The 22,579-nt window shown below is 39.5% G+C and overlaps 2 protein-coding genes across 5 annotated transcripts in view; both read left to right on the top strand.

Annotated features, from left to right (window-relative positions):
* Nucleotides 1–518: 518 nt before the first annotated feature.
* Nucleotides 519–9,907, top strand: ncam3 (neural cell adhesion molecule 3). 2 transcript variants are annotated; one of them, XM_086079618.1, is made up of 16 exons: nucleotides 519–686; nucleotides 985–1,056; nucleotides 1,141–1,335; nucleotides 2,300–2,434; nucleotides 2,533–2,673; nucleotides 2,820–2,937; nucleotides 3,101–3,255; nucleotides 3,366–3,499; nucleotides 5,069–5,204; nucleotides 5,516–5,683; nucleotides 5,752–5,871; nucleotides 6,556–6,683; nucleotides 7,547–7,715; nucleotides 7,782–7,974; nucleotides 8,086–8,214; nucleotides 8,679–9,907. In XM_086079618.1, the coding sequence occupies exons 1-16, from the start codon at nucleotides 617–619 to the stop codon at nucleotides 8,719–8,721; spliced, it is 2,106 nt and encodes a 701-aa protein (XP_085935744.1). In that variant the 5' UTR covers nucleotides 519–616; the 3' UTR covers nucleotides 8,722–9,907. The 2 variants fall into 2 exon arrangements, with proteins under 2 accessions (XP_085935744.1, XP_085935745.1); XM_086079619.1 differs by lacking the exon at nucleotides 2,533–2,673.
* A 706-nt stretch (nucleotides 9,908–10,613) lies between these two features.
* Nucleotides 10,614–22,579, top strand: part of mroh1 (maestro heat-like repeat family member 1) — a 58,088-nt gene continuing 46,122 nt past the window's right edge. For 2 of the 3 annotated variants that reach the window (XM_086078398.1, XM_086078397.1), the window contains exons 1-17: nucleotides 10,614–10,757; nucleotides 11,148–11,218; nucleotides 11,449–11,594; nucleotides 13,317–13,448; nucleotides 13,530–13,692; nucleotides 14,572–14,670; nucleotides 15,372–15,523; nucleotides 15,703–15,843; nucleotides 16,062–16,154; nucleotides 17,648–17,726; nucleotides 18,027–18,140; nucleotides 19,068–19,141; nucleotides 19,211–19,333; nucleotides 21,706–21,813; nucleotides 21,906–22,050; nucleotides 22,119–22,159; nucleotides 22,351–22,492. In XM_086078398.1, coding sequence (XP_085934524.1) covers nucleotides 11,197–11,218; nucleotides 11,449–11,594; nucleotides 13,317–13,448; nucleotides 13,530–13,692; nucleotides 14,572–14,670; nucleotides 15,372–15,523; nucleotides 15,703–15,843; nucleotides 16,062–16,154; nucleotides 17,648–17,726; nucleotides 18,027–18,140; nucleotides 19,068–19,141; nucleotides 19,211–19,333; nucleotides 21,706–21,813; nucleotides 21,906–22,050; nucleotides 22,119–22,159; nucleotides 22,351–22,492 — 1,774 coding nt within the window. In that variant the 5' untranslated portion in view covers nucleotides 10,614–10,757; nucleotides 11,148–11,196. The remainder of the gene's footprint in view (nucleotides 10,758–11,147; nucleotides 11,219–11,448; nucleotides 11,595–13,316; nucleotides 13,449–13,529; nucleotides 13,693–14,571; nucleotides 14,671–15,371; nucleotides 15,524–15,702; nucleotides 15,844–16,061; nucleotides 16,155–17,647; nucleotides 17,727–18,026; nucleotides 18,141–19,067; nucleotides 19,142–19,210; nucleotides 19,334–21,705; nucleotides 21,814–21,905; nucleotides 22,051–22,118; nucleotides 22,160–22,350; nucleotides 22,493–22,579) is intronic. The other variant, XM_086078399.1, reaches the window with a different exon arrangement.

The following is a 22,579-nucleotide window of genomic DNA, read 5'->3' as shown; positions in this document are numbered from 1 at the left end:
GTCTTAATGAATGGCCTCTATTTTAGTTTTTGTTTCATTTTCATCTGAAAAAAAATCTGGACGAAAAATACGATGACAAATTTTTGTTGCAAAATTATCACTGCATCATGTACACATCTGACAATGTGAAAAAAATCACGTCATAAAGGGAGAATAGAAAACATAAAATTATAACAAAATATAAAATATAAAATATTAATATGAAATAATTTCACATACTATAAATCTAAAATAATTGTCCTGTAATGAGACGGAGGCCAGATCAACAGCTAAAATATCCTTATAAGAGACTGGCATTTCTTTATTATTTTTGACAAAATAACAAGTGCAATGTAGTGCAATGGGTAGAATTTTTTTTTCTCACAGCCATTTCCCCTCAAATGACAAAATTACATGTTAAGTGGCAGTGTTGTATGAACGTTGAACACAGAAGAGATGAGACGCACATGCTCTCTCTCCGCCCACTTCTTGTTTCCTTTCATCCCTTCTTGAGTCCCTATATAACCTTAGATACAGACCCTGCCTGCCTGTGGTAATAACCCTGAATGTAGGTGTCATATTTGAGGCTGTAAAAAGTATCTTAACCAGCTAACCTGACAGGAATTTTGCGGTGACCATGGCAAAAGTGACCATTTCTGACATGACAACCGCCTTGTTTTTCTTGTTTCTGGTTGTGTGTAGCACAGGTAAGGTCTGCTATTTATTGTTGTTTGTAGTAAGCAATTGCAAACAGCAAATGTCATTAAAATAGATTAATTGATGTATTGTTTTGATCTATTATTGAAAGTGGGCAAAACAATTATTATTTTTTTTAATCTGTAGTACAAATAGAGTAGATGAAAATCGAATGAGAGATGACTAACTCGCAACTTGTAGTTTTAGCTGATAAACTTGAAGTGGTTATTTAATATGCTGTAAATAGTTAAATAATTTGACAAGCATTTGATGTTTGAAGTTAAACTTTCATTTTCATCTCGTTGTCAGATGCCAAAATGGACATCATCACCAGCAAGCAAGATATTCAAGTTGGAGATGAGCTTTTAATGTTGTGTAAAGGTCAGTTTTCCACCTCAAATTAAAATATGGCTGACTTTTACATTACATTGAGCGCATGGCGGATGTCATGTTTTCCTTTCATAGCCGGGGGTGAAGGACAGATAAAGTGGCAAAAGGATGGCGAGGACATTCATGAAGAGTTAATATCACCGGTGGATGAGTCCTCTTCTAAACTGGTCATCAAGAGCGCCACAGTGGCGGATGCAGGAAGCTATACCTGCCTGTGTGACTTTGAAAACGGCCACACGGATGATGTTCAGACACAGATGTATGTTTATGGTATGTACAGTAAGAGTATCATACACTTTGGTGCATGTGCAGAAAATTTGCACTGGCTGCTACATCTGCAACACCTAATGAGCTTTAGCAACAATTCTGTTGTTTTAAGTCTAAGAAGTATTCACATAAGCAATGTGTTCACTAGAAATTAGTGTAGTTTACTTTGTTATATTACTGTATTGCATAATACTGCGGGCAGTAATATTTTGCCCCCCCCCCCCCCCCACCCCCACACCCCCACCCCCACACCCCCACACCCCCACATGGGAACAAATAAGTCAACCAGCATGTAAGTGATGCTCTGTGGTTCCAATACGGTAAAATTGACTTCACTTAATTGGCAGTGTGTAGTTGCTGCTAATATAGCATTCCTGGCAGAGGTTACCTCTCTGACAGGCAGCATCACTCTAACTCAGTATAGGTAGTGCTCAAGTTACGGCGGAGTTCCTTTCCTACGCTGGCGATGTAACCTGAATTTCGGCTTAAGTGGGATTTCCCTGTTAAAGTCGACATTTACAACAAAATACGTTGTACAGTATTATTATTATTATTTTTTTTTTAAGAAAAAACATTTGCGCGACCCGGAAAACGCCGGAACCAATATTTCGTGTTTCCGCACGGACATTCATTGCTGACGAATGGCAGAGCGGAGCTAATTCAAACTTAAACACGGAAATTTGACATTCCTGATGGACGTCCGTTGCTTGAGGTAACAACAACACTACTTTAAATAACTTTAAAATGGCATGATTACTGTGGGAAATTAACGAAAAAGAAGGCGCTACAGACAAGGCACGGGCGCCGTAAAGCCGAAACGACGCAGGTCGCCTACGACGTAACTCGAGGACGGATCAACTTAAAAACTGAGAAATTCATTGGGTTGTGCCGGTTCTCGCTGGTGGATTTGTAAAAGCGCTACTAAAATCATACTGGTTTGTATAAGAAATCTTGCATTTGTTGCCAGAGGGTCCGTCATTTGAATCCACCCCCACCTACCATGAGTTTTTGGAGGGTACAGATGGAGCGGTGCCATGTCGGGTGTCTGGTCAGCCAGCGGTGGAAGTCCGCTGGATTTACAGCAAGGAAATGCCATCTCATGGTGAGTGTATCGTCCAGGAGCTCATTTCCATATGACAAACCTTACTTGAGATTTGGAATGGAATTTTGGGGGGGATTTTCTTAACTTTTTGTCTTTAGGTAAAAATGTGCAACAGTTGTCTGATAACACACTCATCATTGGGAAAATGAAGCGGCAGGATGCTGGGACGTATGTGTGCCAGGCACAGATCAGAGGAAGGCCCGTCTATAAGCAGCTTTCCATATCTATTGTTGTCAATGGTGTGTCATCTTTGCATCATTTATGAAATCAATCATGGCATGATGAATTTGAGTTTACTAAAAAACATTTTGAATTGTATATTAAATTTGCATTTTGCAATTGATGATCTGAAACTTGTACAATAACAAGAACATTCTGAATACAGCTCCTCCTACTGTGCATATGAAAGAAGAGTCCCATAAAGTCATAGCTGGACCAGAAACCAACGTTTCCTTGCTGTGTTTGGTCGATGGCCAACCAAAACCCAATATCACCTGGAACATGTAAGACATGATTTTAACAGTTTGGATGCATCCATTTTATTGCAATACACATACCATGATTAATTGAAAAAATAAATCACACAGAATTTGCCTTTATTCATGACATCGCGGGACTACAACAGATGAACGTTACAGCGGGGGCTTACTGCATTCTCTCTCACAGGCCAGCATTATATGACCCCAAGCATCACAAGTTCAACTCTGACCGCAGCCAGTTGACCATCAGGTCCGTTGTCAGGGACGACTACGGGGAGTACTTCTGCACCGCGACCAACAAGATTGGCGAAAGCCGCGCTACCGTTATGCTTCATGTCTTTGGTTGGTTTTATTCTATTCCCGCTCCATATGGACTGTAAAGTACAGTATCAAAATTGCATTTCAATAAAAAACACAGCTGCTGTGGCGATGATGGAGTTGTTCCATTTCAGAGGCCCCAGAGGTGTCTTTGGCTGTAGAGCAGCAGAATGTCAGCGTGGGTGAGAGTGTGGCAGTGGTCTGTAACGTCTCCGGCCGTCCTCAGCCTGATCTGCACTGGATCAACAAGCGAAATGGACAGACACTGGTACAAGTGATACACACATATGTGCTTGTGTGCATGCACACCCACATCAACTATGTGGCGGCGACGTAATTTATACGTAAAGTTGAATAACATATCACAAACGTTTGCTAACACAGTGGTGAAGGAACAATTACAGTACATATTCTTATGAAAAACACTTTTGTTAGGTGGCGTGAGGCAAAAACAAAGCCAGGACCCAAGATGCAGAGAGACAGGAGCAAACAGTTTATTTGTTCTCAAAGTATCTAGAGAAAGTCACCTTGCTCAGATAAAAATACGAGAACACAAAGTAGCAACTGAAAATCACCTTATTCAGGGAGATACTAGAAACAAAAGTAGCAACAGAAAATCACCTTACTTAGACCAGGGAGAGACTCACAAAAAGAAATAACAACAATCGGATAACAGGAACTTCCTGACTGAGGCGTGTGGCAGGAGGAGGCAAGCAGCAACGTGTCAAGAACACAGTCAGCATAGCAAGGGAATCTTCCAGTGCAGAGCAAAGGCTTGGTTAAGTAGACTCAGGTGTGTAAGCAGGTCTGCGATGTTGGCGACACCTCCTGCCACGCTCCGGAACTGCAGAGAGGGAGAAACAACCATGACATCTTTATTTTATAAATATAAGAGTAAAGCTAAATATGCTTTCCATCTTGTGCCACGTGTTGACAAATTATTCTGAAAGCCTTTGGCACATTAGAATATTGTTAGAGTTTGTCGTGATAAAAAAAAAAAAACACTTTATATCATATGTTAAAACTGTCTGTTGACCTAACAGTAGAATATTATTAAAATATTTTTTTCTTTTAAGGGAAAATCACCACTCTCTGACGCCTTTTTATGGCTCTAATTCAATTTTTTGTTTTTATTTCTGAACTAGTTTCTTGGTCAGTTATTTAACTGGTTAGCAACAGAAGTTAAAAAGAAGAAATTGGAAAGCGCTCTACTTTATGTCAAGGGATACACAACAACGTTGGTGTTTGAGGCATGTACGTCTGCATATGGACAGCTACATACAAATGTAACTGTTAATTGATGGTAAAATCCCCCCCAAAAATGCTACATCCAACCGGTACCATTTCATTTTTGGCAATACAAATAAATCATGCTAGCAATGAAGCAGTCTTGCTGTCCCGTCGTGGATGGGCATTAATTCGTTTATTTTGCCAGACGTGAGGGGTGAAGTGAGGCTAGATGAAAATCTTGCTTGCAGTTACAAGACTACTACATATTCCGAATGGCAGTACACTGAGGCTGAAATCTAATCTCATTGCACAAAACAAATAACATCCACATACATTTATTTGACTGGAAACAGTACAACCAAGAGAAATGTTACGAAAAAAGAATAGACTGTTTGGAGTAGATCTATACAGTTTTGGTGGTAAATGTATGTCAGTGTTTCTCATATTGTTTAGGCCCACAGTAAAGGCCTTGCTGGCTCAGCTTACTTTCATAACTTAAACATTTTGTATATAAACACTATACGGACTCCCACCACATTGGTTTCATCAACTTATGTTTAGTCCAACATGTGTATAACAGTACTGTATATCTCTTGCGTTTGGTTAGGACTCACCTTCTGGTCGCATCCGTGTTGAGGGCGGTGTTTTAGTGATTGATGAAATAGCGCCATCTGATGGTGGCCTGTATTCTTGCATGGCTGTTGGCATCATTGGGAACGCGTCAAGAGATGTTGCAATTTACAGTGAGTTCTGAGCTTTTTCTTTGCACTGCACTCACATTTGTGGACAATCAATTAAACCAAACATTTGCTTAATAATGCTCCATTTTGTAAAACTTGTACATTTTATCTACAATAAGAAACATACATACATTCATGTATACACCTCCAGGACATAATTAATCAAAAATGGACATGTATTATACTAGATCAGGCATAGTTTTTAGCACTGATATTGGATCTCTGTCAATCATGCAAGTGTATGCCAAGTGACGTTACATGTCACATGTGTATATACATATTTCATTTTTCCACTATGTTCTCCCGACCCACAGCTCAGCCTGGTCCACCCCCCTACCTGTCAGTCACATCTGGACCCGCATCAGCCTTCTTCTCCCTCAAAACACCACCCATCAATGGGGGAACACCAATTACACACTTTGTTCTGCAATGGAGACAAAATGCTGCCGAGCAATGGCAAGAAGTCACAGTCCCAGCTTCAGGTAATTGTAACTTGTACATATCAAAGTTAACTACTATTAGATGTGCATTTTCATGTTTGTGCTCGTAGATACCCTGGCAGTAACCTCCCTCATGCCCTACACATTATACACTGTGCGTTTGGCTGCCTTGAATGCAGCGGGACGGGGCCAATTCTCAGACGCAAACACTGTCCGAACCAAAGGGATACGTAAGTATCACACATATACACCATGTTAGTAACACATAAGGTCAGCACACAAACGCACATTCCAATGCCATGCAAAAGTGTGGTCACAGAACTTATAGCCATGCTATTATACAATATGTCATCTCATATTGTATTTATAAATAGTCTAAACAGAGGTGGCAAATCCAGGCCCAGAAATTAAAAACTCCGCCAAAGTTTGGCTTTAGCCCCAGGTGCTAGCTATCGAGCTCTGTAGCTAGCTCCCGGATGCTCATTTACCTACTAGGTAGCTAGCAAGCTAGCTAACAGCCCCTTAGCCCCTTGTGCTAGCTAGCAGGGTTTTTACTTTCTGGACCAGAATTTGCCACCTCGGTAAATAGATATGTTTAATGTTATTGCAAAAATATCCCTATTCATGTTTGCTAATATTGTTATATTGCTTTATTTATCTAATCTGTTGTCACTTTCTGATTAATCTCTTACTCTGTTTTATATGCTTCCATCATTACCATCATCATATGTGCTGCCCAATGCTGTCCCTGACACCATCCGATCTCCCATGATCTATCTATAGAAGGTAAGACAGACACCATGGTTATCTGAACATGCTGAAGTTGTGATTCATGGCTGTTAAATGTAAATAATTCTACACAATATCAAGGAGGCGTAATGTTCTCTTTTTTTTCTTCCTACATTACCATCTAGGTGAACCAGATAGCCCGGTTTTGTTGTGTGATGAGATGAAAATAGGGGGCAACTCCTTCTTCATCCCCCTCAAACATGCTGATAATGGCGGGACTCCTCTCCTGCACTACAATCTCCGTTATCAAGAGGTCAGGTTCATGTATCTGCATGCTTTTAAATTCTTTGAATCATTTAATATACCGTGTGTTCATGTAGGCAAAGGACTGCTACATAAAATGTAAAAGTAAAAACACAGTAATTTAAAGACCCAGTGTGTAGTCCCTAGCGTTATCTAGTGGTTAAAAAATAATAAGAAGAATTAGAAACACGCAGGAGCACGCAACTACGGTGGCTCAGAGAGACCACATTTCACAAGCCTATTCACAAGCCAATTCTTATTTTGCGTGAGCAAACGAGCATGTTGGCGAGCAACGGCGACTTGGCAGCCGTTGTGAAGCCCGGCGAGCGATGCCGAAAGACCAAGCGAGACGGAATTAGCTGGAGCAACTAAGAAGAGCAACTAGCGGGAGGAGATAGAAAACCAAAAAAAAGCTTGTAAAAACTTGCGAGAGCAAAGCAGAAAGTGACAAGCGACGAACCCGAATCACGGGAGTTAGTGAAAACCACCTGCAGGCCCCAGCTGTGGAAGGTGAGCTGCGGTCGACCAATTGGGTCAGACACTCAAGCACCACCTGGGCTCACTACAATAGCAAACTTGTCCTTTGGGCATCCGTAGCAGAAAGATGGCAGTTCTAGTAAGGTGAGACTACAGCCATGTAATATAATTAGTGATTATAAGACATACAATTATAAAAATACGTTTATAGGACACAATAATTTTTTTTTTGCATGCTATTGACATAAAGTCGTTTTTTAAAATGAATGAATTATTAGTTCACCACTAGATGTCGCTAGGGATCACTGGATGTCCCTTTAATTGCACATAAATGTATATTATCGGTAATCATTTTGTGTTCCATACCTAATGCCTCAAAGTTATGTCTCTGTCCAGGATAAAGATGGGGCTGAGTGGAAAAAGAAGCAGTTGTCATCCAACACCGACTCTGTTAACCTCATAGATCTGAACTTTGGCTCTCACTATCAACTGGAAGTCATAGCAGTCAATTCAAACGGATCCTCTTTCCCTGCAACATTCAACTTCACCATTGCAGAGAAACCTGGTAATACTCACATAATCATCTCAAATATAAATGACAACATCGCCATTCATGATGAATCTCTGACAGTGCGTAGCAGCATGACGAAAGGCAGCGTGGCAGGCATCGTCATGGTGATCTTCCTGGGGATTTTCTTGGTGGTGGATGCCACCTGCTGCTACAGAAACCGTTGTGGCCTGCTTATGTCCATCGCTGTGAAATTTTTTGGACAGAAAGTTCCAGGCCTCAAAGTGTTTGAAGAAGGGGAGGGGAGTACGAATGGGTAAGTACAGTAGCTGTGTAGGTTTGTATATATATATTTTTGCACTAATCTTGAATTTGGAAGGAGGTTAACATGATTCTAACCCTATTTGTTGTGCGTATGTTGCTCCAGGGAAGTTAAGATGAATGGGATGTCCACTCCAAGAGTCAACAGGCACCATACAGAAGTTCAGACGCTTCCTCCAAAGGAAGGCGGCACACTCACAGAGGTCACCTGTGACAAAGCCTCTCTCACTAAACAGTATGTACAGTCACACTCAGTAACAGTAAATCTATCGGGATTTTTTTTCTTTGTTACAAAATAAAATAATAAAAAAACTATAATGTTGATTGTAGCTCAGAATGTGTCTGTTTATTAGATGTCCTCAATTATTTCATTTATCATTTTAGCTGTGACAACATCCCCAAGCTTTTACCTGCTATTTCTGAGGAAACTTTTTGTTCTAGTAAAAAATACTGAATCTGAGCTTCTGATAATAATAAATCAATTTGCTAAGTACACCGGGTAGTCCTAAATATAATCAGATGAATACTGTATATACGCCAATGGAATGTATATCTTTCTCCAAATCAAACTGTTTTTGCATAATGGAGCAGAAAGAATAGATGACTGAATGGGTTCATTTAAAATAAAACAAATCTTTCAATAATTATCTATAATGATGGAATGATTTTTTTTAATTCATCATATTTTTCCCTCCACAGGAAAACTCAACCAGACAGAAATCTACCTGCTACAGACCCATGAAGCCAATTTGTATAAACGAAAAAGAGACAACCAAATATATATACTTTTCAAAGAGAAAATAACAATTCAAAGCGTTCATTTGAACAGTCAGTAATACAGTATAAACAAATTCATGATTATTTCTTGTATGTGCTGCTGATGTTTAAACATTAAGAGGACAACAAACACGATGAGCATTTCTTGACATCATATCTTCTTCTCATAATGTAAACCTCCAAATTGGTGTGGACCTTTTAAGGTGACGTGATATTTTATGTTATTATGTCATGTTGGTAATTTCCTGGCTCAATTGAGTTTAACCTAAACTGTAATGCATTCATGCTCGGGTAATCTTGACATCGGTCTTTTACAGGGTAAATGTGTTTGTAATTTATTCTTGAAGTGTTCTCCAATAGGCATACATTTGTTTTGAATGTCAAAAACAGACAAGGGTTTGTTTGTTCGGAAGAGGATCAAGTGCAGCTGTTAAAAGTGCCTGTCTGTGGGCAACACGGAATGCTGGCTCACAATCGAGAAGTTCCTGGTTAGAATCTCAGCTTAGGCCATCCTGTGTCCAAGTGTACACGGTCTCCCTATGCTTATGTGAGTGTCTCCGGGTACTTGCCTTTACTCCCACATTCCTTAAAATGCATGCTTGCTTCATTGCAGTCTGTAAATTATCCATTGGTGTGAATGGTTGCTTGTGTATATGTGACCTGCGATTCGCTGGTGATCAGGACTGGATAGACCTATCCATGCTGGGCTGCTCGCTCAAAGTCAACTGGGATAGGCTCCAGTTTATAGGACAAGCGCTGTAGAAAATGAATGGATTGATGCTTGTCTCTGTTAATATTATTCATATTTTACATTGTTATTAACTTTTTATAAATATTGTGCTGAGGCTGCTATACTGACTTTCATGTTTAGCTATAACCAACTAACACAGGCCATGTATTACTGTTATGACTGTACATACAAAACCTAAGTCAATAAAAAAAAACATGAATTAATATTATTTTAACTTTGCGCATAGTTTATATAGTCTACTTTCAGTTTGCCTATAACAAATAAACTCTGATGCAGTATTTTTACTTTGACAAAAAGTTGTTCATGCTTGCAAGTCATATAAGCTATGCTTGGTTAAATATGTATGTTTTTTGTTTTTTTAAATCTGTCGGAGTTATATCAAGTAAAAGCTTTAACACTATGTTTTGAAGTCAATCTTTATTTTCTATAGAGCACTGTTATTGTGCAATCTGCCTATAGGCCGTCTTGAAAGCACCAGTTCATTTTTCAGATCTTCAGAGAGTTCTTTGCCATGAGGTGCCATATAGTGAGCAGAGTACTAAATGTAACACACCTGCTCCCCATTCAAACCTGAGACCTTCAAAGACGAATGAGGCACAAGGCACTTAGGCTCAATTTGGACATCTTAAGGGTGTACTCACTTTTGTTGCCAGCGTGAGTGGTTTGGACATTAATGGCTGGTTATTTTAAGGGGAAGGTAAATATATACATTTAAACAAGCTGTTGTTGACTACTTAAGATTGTAGCAGTAACATTTCTTCAGTGTTGTCACATGAAAATATTTTTTTTAAATATTTCTTTCTTCATGTTTTATTTTTATTTTAGTACTGATGGTTTATTTAATTGTGATATAAAGAGGTGGATAAGGTCCTACACTTCTACAGTAATAATGATACCGAAACCCGCCAATGAATGTTAAAAACACTGATAAATTGTGTTAAATAACTACATACGTTGTGTATTATGCTCATAATATAAGTAGACAATCGGAAAATTCTCAAAAGAAAGAACAGGCAGGTACAGTATTCCTACGGTAGGCAGCGGTATGCAACACACTGTTGGTTGCATCCACAATATCAAAGAAGAGGTGGCACTCGTGGGCGTGACATGACGTCACATCGCTGATTTGTTCCTGCTGACCAGAAGCACATGACCAGACGTGTTTACATCTGCACACACAACATACAACGCTCGCTGTCACACTTTGCGAAGGACGAACCGTGCCAAAGCATAGTTCAGTAGTAAACTTGGTAAGTAAAGCTATTAATCGGGCTCCCCTTTCACTACTCTTTTGTGTTGATGACGTGTGTGGCGCTTCCGTAGCAGTAGCTAAAGCTAACAGTGAATTAAGGGACTACGTAGAAGTGGGAGGTTTTTGACATACATTGCTTGTGAAAACAAATGCTTTAGGATTTTATACATTATGTTTGTTTCCGACGTTATTGCGAAGTTGCTGCGTCAGGTGCTACTATTTAAAATATTTTTTAATGCCCATTTTTTTCAGTAAGATACTCCACCACTGCTTGTGGCCCTGCAGAATTTAATAAAAGCTATTACAAACGTCTTCATTCGTCATACGTATTGCTGGTAGGGAGTTAATAATGACCATGCGAAAGAAGTAACGTCTACTATGCTTGCAGTTGCTGGTCTAAGGGTCATTGGGCCCAGGAAACCAGTCCACTGTCCACCATGGGCGAGACAGATGTGGAACGTGAGTTTTTTTCTCTCTCTCAAAGTGTACCTGACTTAGATTTATTAGCTTTACTCATTATACACTTCCAACATGGTTATGTGGTGACTAATATATATTTTTCAGACAACAGTAAGTATCTGCAGTTCTGCCTCATGTTCTTCTAACCATTTGTGTTGCACGTGTTACTCTGCAACAACTATAACGATAACCGTTGCGTTTTGTTACTGGCATGTTGCATTTTACTCCAGAGGTGACCCTGGCTCTGCTCGATGCGGCTAATGACAAAGACTTTGATGTCCAGGCTCAGGTCAGGAAGTCAATGCTGACTCTGGGAAATGAGCAGCCTGACAGAGTGCTTGCTATGTGTCAGGACTACCTGCTAAAACACCCAAAGGTAACACCACACTGGACAGTATATCTTCATTATTAGAAAATGATGTCAAAAACACTGCGTAATAGTGATGTAACAAAAACAGTTTTGATTTACAAAATGTGAATGCATCGAATCAAACTGAATTGGACTCATTCCACTTAAAAGCAGCACGCCACTGAAAAGTCATTGTCCTTTATTTGATTAGTGTAAGCCTGCGATCCTCCAAAAAGGGGTTCAAAAACCATGATCGATTGTCACCAAAATTTGTGTGTACATCTCTACTCATAGCCAAATCATACTCTGAAAATATTAAAATGAAAGTGGCAATAATTTTGATTGAAACTGGTCAAAATGGTGCTGTACAGAACAGGGTACGTCATTATTGTATTTGTGATACTTAATCGGTTTAAACTATTTTTCAGGAAATCAGATGTCATTGAAATTTGCACTGTTAAGGTTTTTACACACTGCAAAATTGTGTATAACACACACTCATGAAGTGTCCCAGACGCCAGATGACCGATTGTTGAGTTATGACACACTACACGGGCTGCGGCGCGTCAAGACAATTCAAAATTGACCTTTAGCAAACCACACACCCAAATAGTTAAGATACGTCAAACTCGTATTCAGCCCGTTGATTTCCAGTCTAATGTCGACCTAAAAAAGTCAAATAATAAGTCATAAAACCTTCCCAAAAAACAAAAAACTTCTAACAACCTGTGGATCTCCAAAATGCAAAATGGTGAAGCGATGTGCCCATGGTTTATGTAAATCGGACACTAGGTATCTCAAGAGTTTGTCAGGTGGAGTCCGATTCTTCCCATCTCCAAAGCCAAAAACACAGCTGGACCAGTGTCTTTAAACAAGTATTCTTACGTTTGCTCGATGGGAAGGACCTACGAAGTCACTGTAATGGGCTAGGCTAAAGCCACATCGAGAACTAGCAACCGAACGAGCAGCTCTGTTTTCAAACTAACTTTTGCATCATAAATAATTCGCCAAGTTTGTGATCATTTTTATTAATGTTAGCTGGGTAACTTGACATCCTAGGTAGTTTACGATGAGTCTCATACTGGGAGTTCAGATCTGTAATGTTTGTTCAAAAGTTTACACACAAGGGAACATAACATTGTAACAAGCCCTTTGAACTTATTTAGTTTTCATCTTTCACATAGCATTTTGTGTTGCCTGAGAGAGGCGCCATTATTGTTTACCTCAGACTTAGCAAGAGACCTTTATTCTTTCGCCTCGATAGTTGTGAAGTCCGCTTTTATGCATATTTTAATATTATGTATATATCCTTCCACTGCATTCTGTGTAGACCCTTTTACCTCGACCTGGAGGATATTGCTCCAAAAACACACTCTGACATGCTCTGGTACGTTCATTTACATTGGAAGTGTCCAGAAGGATGTCTGACCTGGACGCATCAACTGAGCGCGGGGCTTTTGCGTAAGGTCAATTGGCCATGACAGTGAATGCTTGCTGGCGACGCGACGCGTCTGTAGGGTCCATATTTGGCTATATTTGTGTACCGGTAGTCTGACCTCATCATTAGACACTTTTCTTTCAGTAAAGAAATGTGTTCCTAGCACTTGGCCTTTGCTTCAGGTCAAATGCAGATGATCTACCATAGTTATGTAACCCAGTTTGTCCTGAAATTTTATTGCATATTTTGATAAATAGTTGTTAATGTCCTTTTTCTTGCTGTGTTTTCTGCCTCACCTCCACCATTTCAAGTTGGTAGTGAGTCACAGAGTTTTGATTCTTCAAACCATTCAGCTGATTGTTGGCAGCAGGATAGATGCAATCTCTTACCCCAGGATCAAGAGCATCATCTCCTTGGCCTCAGATGAGATGACGCGATCAAAGGTGAACAATGTCACATAAGTTTTGTTCAGTTTTTTTGTGGGGAAGTTGATCATCTATTTAGGCTTTTTCTTTTTCACAAAGGATGTTGTCCCTGACTGGCAGCAGGCAGCCAGTAACATTCTGGTAGCTGTGGGTAACAAACACATCAATGACATAATGGAGGAGATACTGAGCAAGTTTCAACCTGGAGTCTTGCCTCACTTTTTTGTGGTCCAAACGTTAGCCAACCTCTCTGATTCCAATGGTATGAAAACTATTGCACATTCAGGCTCAAGCACACAAGAGCTATATATTTTGAAGTTGTTCCCCCCCCCCCCCAAAAAAAAGAGAAACATGTCTCAAACATCTCAAAGTATTGATGGGGGGTGCATTTAGTATTTGTTGTAAAGTTTGATCTAGTGTAGTATTTGCCAAAATAATTCGACTTGTTAATTTTAGTACTCGTTGCCATTTTTGTGGCGGGTGTGATGCCACCACATTGACAGGCTGTCACTCACACCCATTAGTTACTATTGAGTGAGACGCCAGATCGCTTGTCTATGGATGTAAGTCTGTCATCCAGACTCGATTTATTTATTTATTTATTATTATTCATTTAAATGGAAAGGTTATAACCTGATCCGGCTTCCCGCTTTCATACCGTGGGGAGGAATACAGCAGCACCTCCTCATGTCTCATCTCTTCGTTAGTCACATATTTATGGCCCGTCTGAGTATTGACTTTAGAGAGTTGCAAGAATGACTCGGATTTGTTATAAAAAATACCGCGTTTAATCGGGGGAGTTCGGTTGAGGTGACGTCATGGGGCTTCTCTCGTTGCCTGCAAATATGGCATAGCATCTCGACAAATATGTTGCGGGGAGGTATTACTAGCTCGTTGTATTAAAACGTGCGTAGCAAAAAAATAGTTTCAATGTAATTTTTCTTGATAAACCATATATATTTCTGCTTCTGACTACCACAGGTACACTTTAGTATTTACATGCACATGTACATACCAGTTACTGAGTAGCTGTCGTCTTAGGCCAGGCTAAATTATTTTTGTTTATTTGCTATAGGTAATGCCATATTTTTAAAAGGGCCACTGTTTCTTTATTAACACTGTACTCTTCCTTTTTCTCCAGTTTTTGGCATGGTGCCTTTCTTAAATGCTATTCTTGGTACCATGTTGCCTATGTTGAGCCTGACCAAACAAGACAACATGAAGTGGGTCTTCTCCTCTGGTACGAACCGACTTTGGTTTCCAAGTTGTTGATAGTATTTAACACTCTCCTAAAGGTATATTGAAATTCTGCAGTAAATATTCACCCTATCAGTAAGACAGGAGCAATTTCCAGTTTTATTTTCGACAAAAAAGTTGCATCTTTAACTCATTCACTCACAGCCATTTTCACTGAAGCAACCCCCTTCGTTCCCGACTGTTTTACTCGATTTTGACTGATTTCGCAAGGCTCACAGAATATTGTGGTCTATTGCTTTAAAAACATGAATGATGGACCCTACCAAAAGGAAGGTAAGAGTCTCTTCTTTCATCAGGAAAGAAAAGTATATTTGTATCTGTTTCCGTTTTGCAGCAATTAGCATTAGAATATCGTTTCATCATTATTCACTAATCTGTTTAAAACCGTGGGTAAATGAACTTTTTTGCAACATGGCCCTGGTTGATCTCTTATACTCTGCTGCCACCTGCTTGCCGTTTTTGTAATAACTACTATTGCTTCAAGCATTCTCTTCAGTTCAGAGGCTGCATCAAAGCCTTCTGCATGCTCTAGCATTAAATAAAATTAAAAAAAACGTATAAATGCGTCTTTGAGAGCATTGTCATACTGTATTTAAAATGGAACGTATTTATACGTTTTTGGAAAAAATTAGTTAAAATGAATGCTTCTCTAATTATTTTCCTTTTTTTGTGGCTTTCGTTCAGCTCTGTGCCATTTCAGTGACAGCATCTTGGAGTACCTTGCCAATCTCGACAAGGCTCCAGATCCCACAGTCAGGCAGGACACATTCTCAAGTGAGATCTGTGCTTCATTTGACATCCTTTTCAATAATTGGTTACAGAGCAGAGAATCGAAGGTAAGAGCTTACAAGTTTTTCAAATATTTGCCTTTCTGCACAGTCGTGATTAGCACCATCAGCGAGATATCTATTTGCCACTCCAACGCTATGCTTATCACACTTTTATTTCCCCTCTGTTTGAAGACAAAGACGTGTATAAAGTGATGTCCTGTTCTCCTTTTTTCTCTGTCCTTCAGTTGAGGCTAACGGTAGCTGAGGCAGTGGGCTCAATGTGCCATCTGATGGCTAGCGATAAACTCGAGGAACAGATTCCCAAGCTCATCCCCGCCATTCTGTCCTTGTATAAGAAAAACAACGAGCACTACATCATTAGCAAGGTGCCCCTTAGTTGCAACGGCAGTAAAGTTGACTCTTTGGCTTTTAGAACAAGGCTCATAAATGCTAAAAAACAAAACACACCATCTTTAACTTTTTTAACTATTTGATTAAATAAATCTTTCACATTGCATGAAACACAATTGTAAAAGTATAATAACGTCGACAATTGACCTAATTCAAAGAACTACGTTTGTGTCTTTCATCTTCCTTTTTATAGAGTCTTTGCCATGTTCTTGACGCGTCTATTAACATGGGAAGCAGGGTGCTTGAGACGCAACTGGACGGCTTGCTCATTGCACTGCATCAGCAGGTACAGTCTTCAGAAGAGCCTTTTAACTTAAAATGAGCTGACAATTAACAAATGCTCTGCCTTTATTATTCAGTGTGATTTGTCACACTTAAAGTAAAAAGTCTCAACGTTAGCAAGCTAAACATAGCCATGTAGTGCTTTCTTTTAACACATTATCACAGTCATTGTTAGGAAGCATAGCCAACGGTAGAAGGAAAAAATAACTTCAATCATTCATTATTACTAAAACTATTACCGTAATTTCCGGACTAAAAAGTGCTCCTGATTAAAAGCCACAACTGCTAAATTGAGCCATTTTTTGTTGGTCGAGTTTTTTGATATGCTACATATGTAATAATATTGGATGAAGGCTTAATGTAACTGTACCCAGGGCTTTAAATTAACCCGCCAACCTGCCAAATGCCAAACGAGCCCCTTATGACACACGTACAAAAACACATAACACACATCACATGTTGCCATCATCATCATTGAAAACAGACTATATTACTTTTATAAGGTCCTTACTATGAATTACGAGTTAGCGGTTACCTTCGTACCTTATGAGAGACTCTGGGGGACGGTGGCGAGTGCTCGTACGTGGCTTGATTTCAGAAAACTACGACCAATTGTAAACAAACCGATCATATTGCTATTTTAAGAGATTGATGTAGGCCTAAATTAGAGTCGTATGCCCAGTTCAATCTCTGAAAATATAAAAACAAGCGCCATGGTATTTTTGATTATATTGACATTCAGCCTTCCTACCCATAGGCGCTCACTATAAAAATCTTAATGTGTTAACTACGACCAGTCGTCACCAACATTGTTATGCACATCTTTAACTTAGGCCTACATCAATCTCTTAAAATAATAATGCTGCCATATACATACTGTTATTACTTTATATTTAGGGGCTTTGAAAAGAAAAAAAATCTGGGAAAATTTTCACTGGGGGAAAAAAATTGGCTGGTTGAAATTGTTTCTAGTAACTTTAGAGAGTCACCAGCCATGTTTGCTGGTCATCAAAAAAGTTAATTAGGAGCCCTGGCCCTTGACTATACGAACAATACTGCTTTGGTGTACTGTCTTCCGCAAATAAGCATTTACAGTGCATTGCTGGTGGAGCATGGATATAAACAATACTGCATATTAAACTACATTACATTGTACACAAAAAGTGTACATTCTGTGAAAATTAGTTTGACCAAATATTTTTTAATTATATTTTTCCTCTTGATAGTGTTTTTTTCCCTAGCTTTAATCAATGCACGGTAATTGTTTTTCTTATTTATTTATTTATTTTTTCTAACTAAGTAATGTAATGTATAAAAAGGCGCTTATTTAATCTTTATATTGTCCAGCTTATTTGACTTTTTCATAGTTGTAAGAGTTTAAAAAGAAAAACAATATTTAACCATACCAACTGATATGAAACATTTATATTGTGATAATTGTGATATACTTTTCAGCGCTATTTCCCTATGAAAGACTACAATGTTTCCCCCCCTCAGGTGTCCACCTCTGTTGATTACAGCAACCCTCCGACAGTCAAGAACCACAATGAGGTTCTTCGTTGCTTCAGTCTGTTAGGTAGCAGACTCTTTCCTTATATTTTCTGATTAATGTGATATAGACTATTATTTATATCAGCCCCTATGGTGGGTGTATTACTATGGAGTCACAAGATCAGTAATGATATTATACATTATTTGTGTCAGACATGATGTCCCTTTTGAGGATTGTACAGTATTAACTATGATGCTGAACATATGATGTAATCATTTGTTCACTCTTGGCCAATTTGTCCACACTTGTTAAAATCTTATTATGTATGCTATTTTGGTTACAATTTATGGGTTTTGATGCCTGAATATCTTTCCACTTATCCAGCAAACGCCTTCCCAGACCGACTGGTCATGTTTGTTCTTCAGAGACTAGAGAACAGCAATGAGCGGAGTCGGTTTGGCTCCCTGGCTGTCCTGCGTCACCTCATCAACTCAAGCAGTGAGCAAATACACTCACCATATTTATCCCAAACTCATCCCATTCACATTTTTATTTGGCAGGGGCATTCTGAAGTATGTATTTACAAGTTTTATGTAACAACACAGTGGGGTGGTGCTGGTGGGAGCATGCGTCTCACAGTTGAGAGAGTCTGAGCTCCAATCTCGACTCAAGCCCTCGAGTGGAGTTTTGCACGTTCTCCCTGTGCTTTTGGGTTTTCTTGTGTTGATGCATTATTATCCATCCATCCATCTTCTTAACTGCTTGTCCTCACAAGGGTCGCAGGGGTGCTGGAGCCTATCCTAGCTGGCTTCGGGCATTAGGCAGGGTACACCCTGAACTGGTTGCTAGCCAATCGCAGGGCACACAGAGACAAACAACCATCCACAATCACAATCACACCTATGGACAATTTGGAGTGTTCAATTAGCCTGCCATGCATGTCTTTGGAATGTGGGAGGAAACCGGAGTACCCGGAGAAAACCCACGCAAGCACGGGGAGAACATGCAACAGGAAGGCCGAAGCCCGGACTTGATCTCACGTCCTCTGCACTGGGAGGCGGACGTGCTAATCAGTCGGCCACCGTGCCGCCCTGCATTATTCTTATTATTATTATTACTACTACTACTACTCCAGCTTTCATTCCAAAAATAAATGCATTTTTGGGTCAATCGAAGGCTCTAAATTGTTCATGGCAGTGGGAATGGGAATTGGTTTAATGTCCCCTGGCAACCAGTCCAGTTGTGTACCCTGCCTCTTGCCCAAATTCAGCTGGGCTAGGCTCTCACATGTGACCCTAACGAGGAGAAACAGTATAGATAGTGGGTGGATGCATGGATAGAAGTTTTGTGCACTCTCAATTCGTGTATAACTGCCCTGTTAGTTTAATTATGTGATAATATGATAATTGTGCATATGTGTTGCAGCTTCCATGATGGAGACTAAGAAGCTTCTGATACTAGCCAGCATTAGGCAACCAATGGCTGACCACAGTAACAAGGTAACACCTGTATGCATTCATGCAAATGATTCTCATCTAGACAAGCATGAACTCTGTCTCTCGACTTAGGTTAAGAAGCGCGTGGTCCAGGTTATCAGTGCTATGGCCCATCATGGTTACCTGGAGTTGGATGGAGGAGAGTTACTGGTGCGATTCATAGTTCAACACTGTGCATTACCGGACACATATCAGGTATAGCGGTTTTGCTATTTTATTTTTTATTTTTATGAATCTCGGTATTTTATTTTAAAGTATTTCTCTATATATTTGTGTATAGTCAGGACATTTGGTTAGGTTACCAGAGAGTAACAGTGAACACCCAATGTGCGTGTGCCTTATGTGAGCCTTGGGGCGAAAGAAATTGCATTATTTCAATTCTTCATTTGGCGAATCAGCTTGCATAGACTGCAAAGGAGGAGGAAGTGATATGTCTTCATTCTGTCGCGTGGCTTGGTAGTGCCAGGCGAGCGGAAGACAGCTGTGTTTTAAAGTGAGTTAATAGAGTCCTTCATCTTAGCGAGTAATTTAATAGCAATGCTAAGTCCACGTCCCTCGCCTGGAAATTATTCAGGCTTGACAAGACCAAAATAAAATCGTAATGTGTGCCAGAAAATGTTCACTGTAAAGAGCAATTCACTGACACTTTGTTCCACCATGAACCATATGGAGGATAATGCAAATCCACAAGTACGACTACTGCACTACCTAGTAAAGCTGCCGAACACACATAAAAAACCTGCACCGAGATGAGCAAACACACACTATGATTGACAAAGCAAGTAAATGTTGGCAACGCTTCACTAACGCAGCTTCTATGCGAGCGGGTAAAAGTTGACCGGATGTTAGATATTTACTTAATATTCAGTTTTTACACACTTTGTACTCTGCATCATAACTACAGTACATTTGCAACTATATTGATTTTTTTTTTTTGTACCTATATATCACCGACCCCTACACTTTACATTTATACATTTACACATTTCATGACAGCACTGTCATGTTTAATTTAATTCTTTGGACTTGCCTTGAAAATAACTTGATCAACCACAAATTTTAATCAAAAAACAAATAGTGTTGTTCTGGCCACATAACACTCAGCGAATCAATCGGCAATGTGACATATCGCAATGACATATGTCGCAATAATAAATATAAACTAAAGCCAACACATTGTGGAAACGTTTATCTATTTAAAAAATGACAGTGACTGGAAAACTATTTCAGGTTTATCGTGATGCTTCCAACTGTACTCTCGGTTTCAGGATATTGACAAAATAAATGTGTTCAAGAAATGTAAAAATTGTAGCCTCTCTTACTTACGTCTGTCTGGATCTTTCTTTTATGTATGTGCAAGTCTTATAAATGGCACAAAGTATACCTGTCGGTTTGTCACTTAAAGAGTAACTCAACACTAAATCAACTTTTTGTTGTTGTTGCTGATAAACTGTATAAACTGGTGTTTACAAATGCTGTATACATGTCCTGGTCATTTTGACATTTTAGTGCATGTTTGTTGAAAGCTTGAATTTGGGGCAAAAACCGTGTTTGGAGTGCCATCTTAAGGTTAAACACGGAGATAAACACAATTTGGCTGTTTGTCCTCTCATTACACAAGACAATGCGTACTCCATCACTTGTTCCGCATGATGTAGTCGACCCCGCCACCCACTGGCTCATTCTCATACGCCTCTTTAAACGCCTTCTTAGTGAGTTGCTGCTGTCAATCACAGTCAAACCACGCCCAACCCTCTCCCCATTCGCAACCCAAAGGTCCTCCAGGCTACACTCCCTTTGAGCGACGATTTCAAATCTTAGTGAGGGGTGGAGCAAGAGTCTGAGAGTTACTTTTTAAGGCTTAAAGCCGTTAAAACGATTCGGTGTACAGTTACACATACACTTCCAGCACTCTAATTTCCACCATTCAAATCACGGCTACTTTGGTAGCCAAACGTTGTTTTTTTTTACTTGATTTTCACGCATGCGCAAAACATAATGTGCACTTGCTTATGTATAATATACAAAAGTTATTTTTTATTATGAATAACCTTATATTTTACGTTGAATCATTATCAATGATCTTTTATTTTGTTTTGCCAAGTGCTTCGTGGTGTTGTGCTTGTGGTGTTAAAGTGACGAGTTTTATTGATGTGCTGTGTTGACGTCATCATCCCTTTTTAAGATACCTAAAAAAAATAGATTGTTCAATTATTGACAATGCATTATCAAGGAAAGCAAACTATTTTCGAAACTCCAAATTGGTGAATAATTTGTGGTGGGAAAAAAAACATGTGGGGACCGACTAATAGCATAGATTTTTGAAAAAAGATTAAATTGACCAAATTTTAATGTGAGGTATTGGCCCAATGCCAGCAATATACAGGGCCAGTGCTGATTCTGGCAAGGCCACGTTGGGCCACCAACCGAAAAGGCTGAATGTAGAATCCTGCAAATGGTTGTAGATGTATTTTGAATGTACAGTAGCCAAATTTGTTCGGTTTGCAACCAAAATTGCAATGAAAATCACATCAATGAAAATTAAACATTTGCTTGTCTTCCTATAGCGTGGACAGAAACCTGCAGACCCAGAAGAGGTAACAAATGAGTCGTTGCGGACGATGTGTGGTAACACTCTTCATCTACTGACAACAACTGTTGGACGTCTGGCTGATGTATGTAAAAGCAGCAGTCACTCAGTTTTACTTCTGTCTGTTGTAACCATTGATGTTATGTCCCTGGCGCTGATATATTCATTTGATCTTAGGTGCTTTGGCCAAAGTTGCTCTACTACCTAACCCCGCCACAGTACAGCAATGCCACCACGCCACTGTGTAAGAGTCTGATTGTACTTGGCAATAAAAAGAAAGACAACAAGGAACCTACCTTCAATATAGACTTTTCACAGGAAGGTAGGTGCAACATCAGATGTGTGGTAACACACAAATTGGCAAGTTAACTTTTTTTTTGTCTCTTGTAGTCAATCTTCCTTCTCCTCAAACTCTGATGATCAAACTGCTAGTAAGTACAAGCCACGTGTAAACACACATAGAAAATAAAAAATACAAAGTAATTGTTTTCAATTATTTTATTTTAAATCCTTTAATATCCAATCGATCTTAAGAGTACGGTTTAACAAAGTAGCAGCTTCTATTCTTGCTTGGCGCTTCTATTCACTAAACTTATGCCTGATGATGTTTTGTTCATTCCAGGTCAATGCAGCATTTCCATTCAATAACAGAGGTCATGGCGCTCCATCACTCTCCCTCCTACAAATCCTCTCTGTCAACATTCACCGCAACACAGAGGCTGTTTGGGACCAAGAGTTCCCTCCTCTCCTGACTGTACTGGAAGGTAAGATGTTTCGCTGAGAGCAAAAATAGATCCTACTTGATGGAAATAATCTTTAAACCAAGTCAGTTCAAAGAAGTGTTTTTTTTA

Source organism: Leptonotus elevatus, chromosome 6, assembly GCF_054856555.1.
Source record: "Leptonotus elevatus isolate MCC_2025b chromosome 6, RoL_Lele_1.0, whole genome shotgun sequence".
Taxonomy (NCBI): domain Eukaryota; kingdom Metazoa; phylum Chordata; class Actinopteri; order Syngnathiformes; family Syngnathidae; genus Leptonotus; species Leptonotus elevatus.
This window is presented reverse-complemented; position numbering and strand designations above follow the sequence as displayed.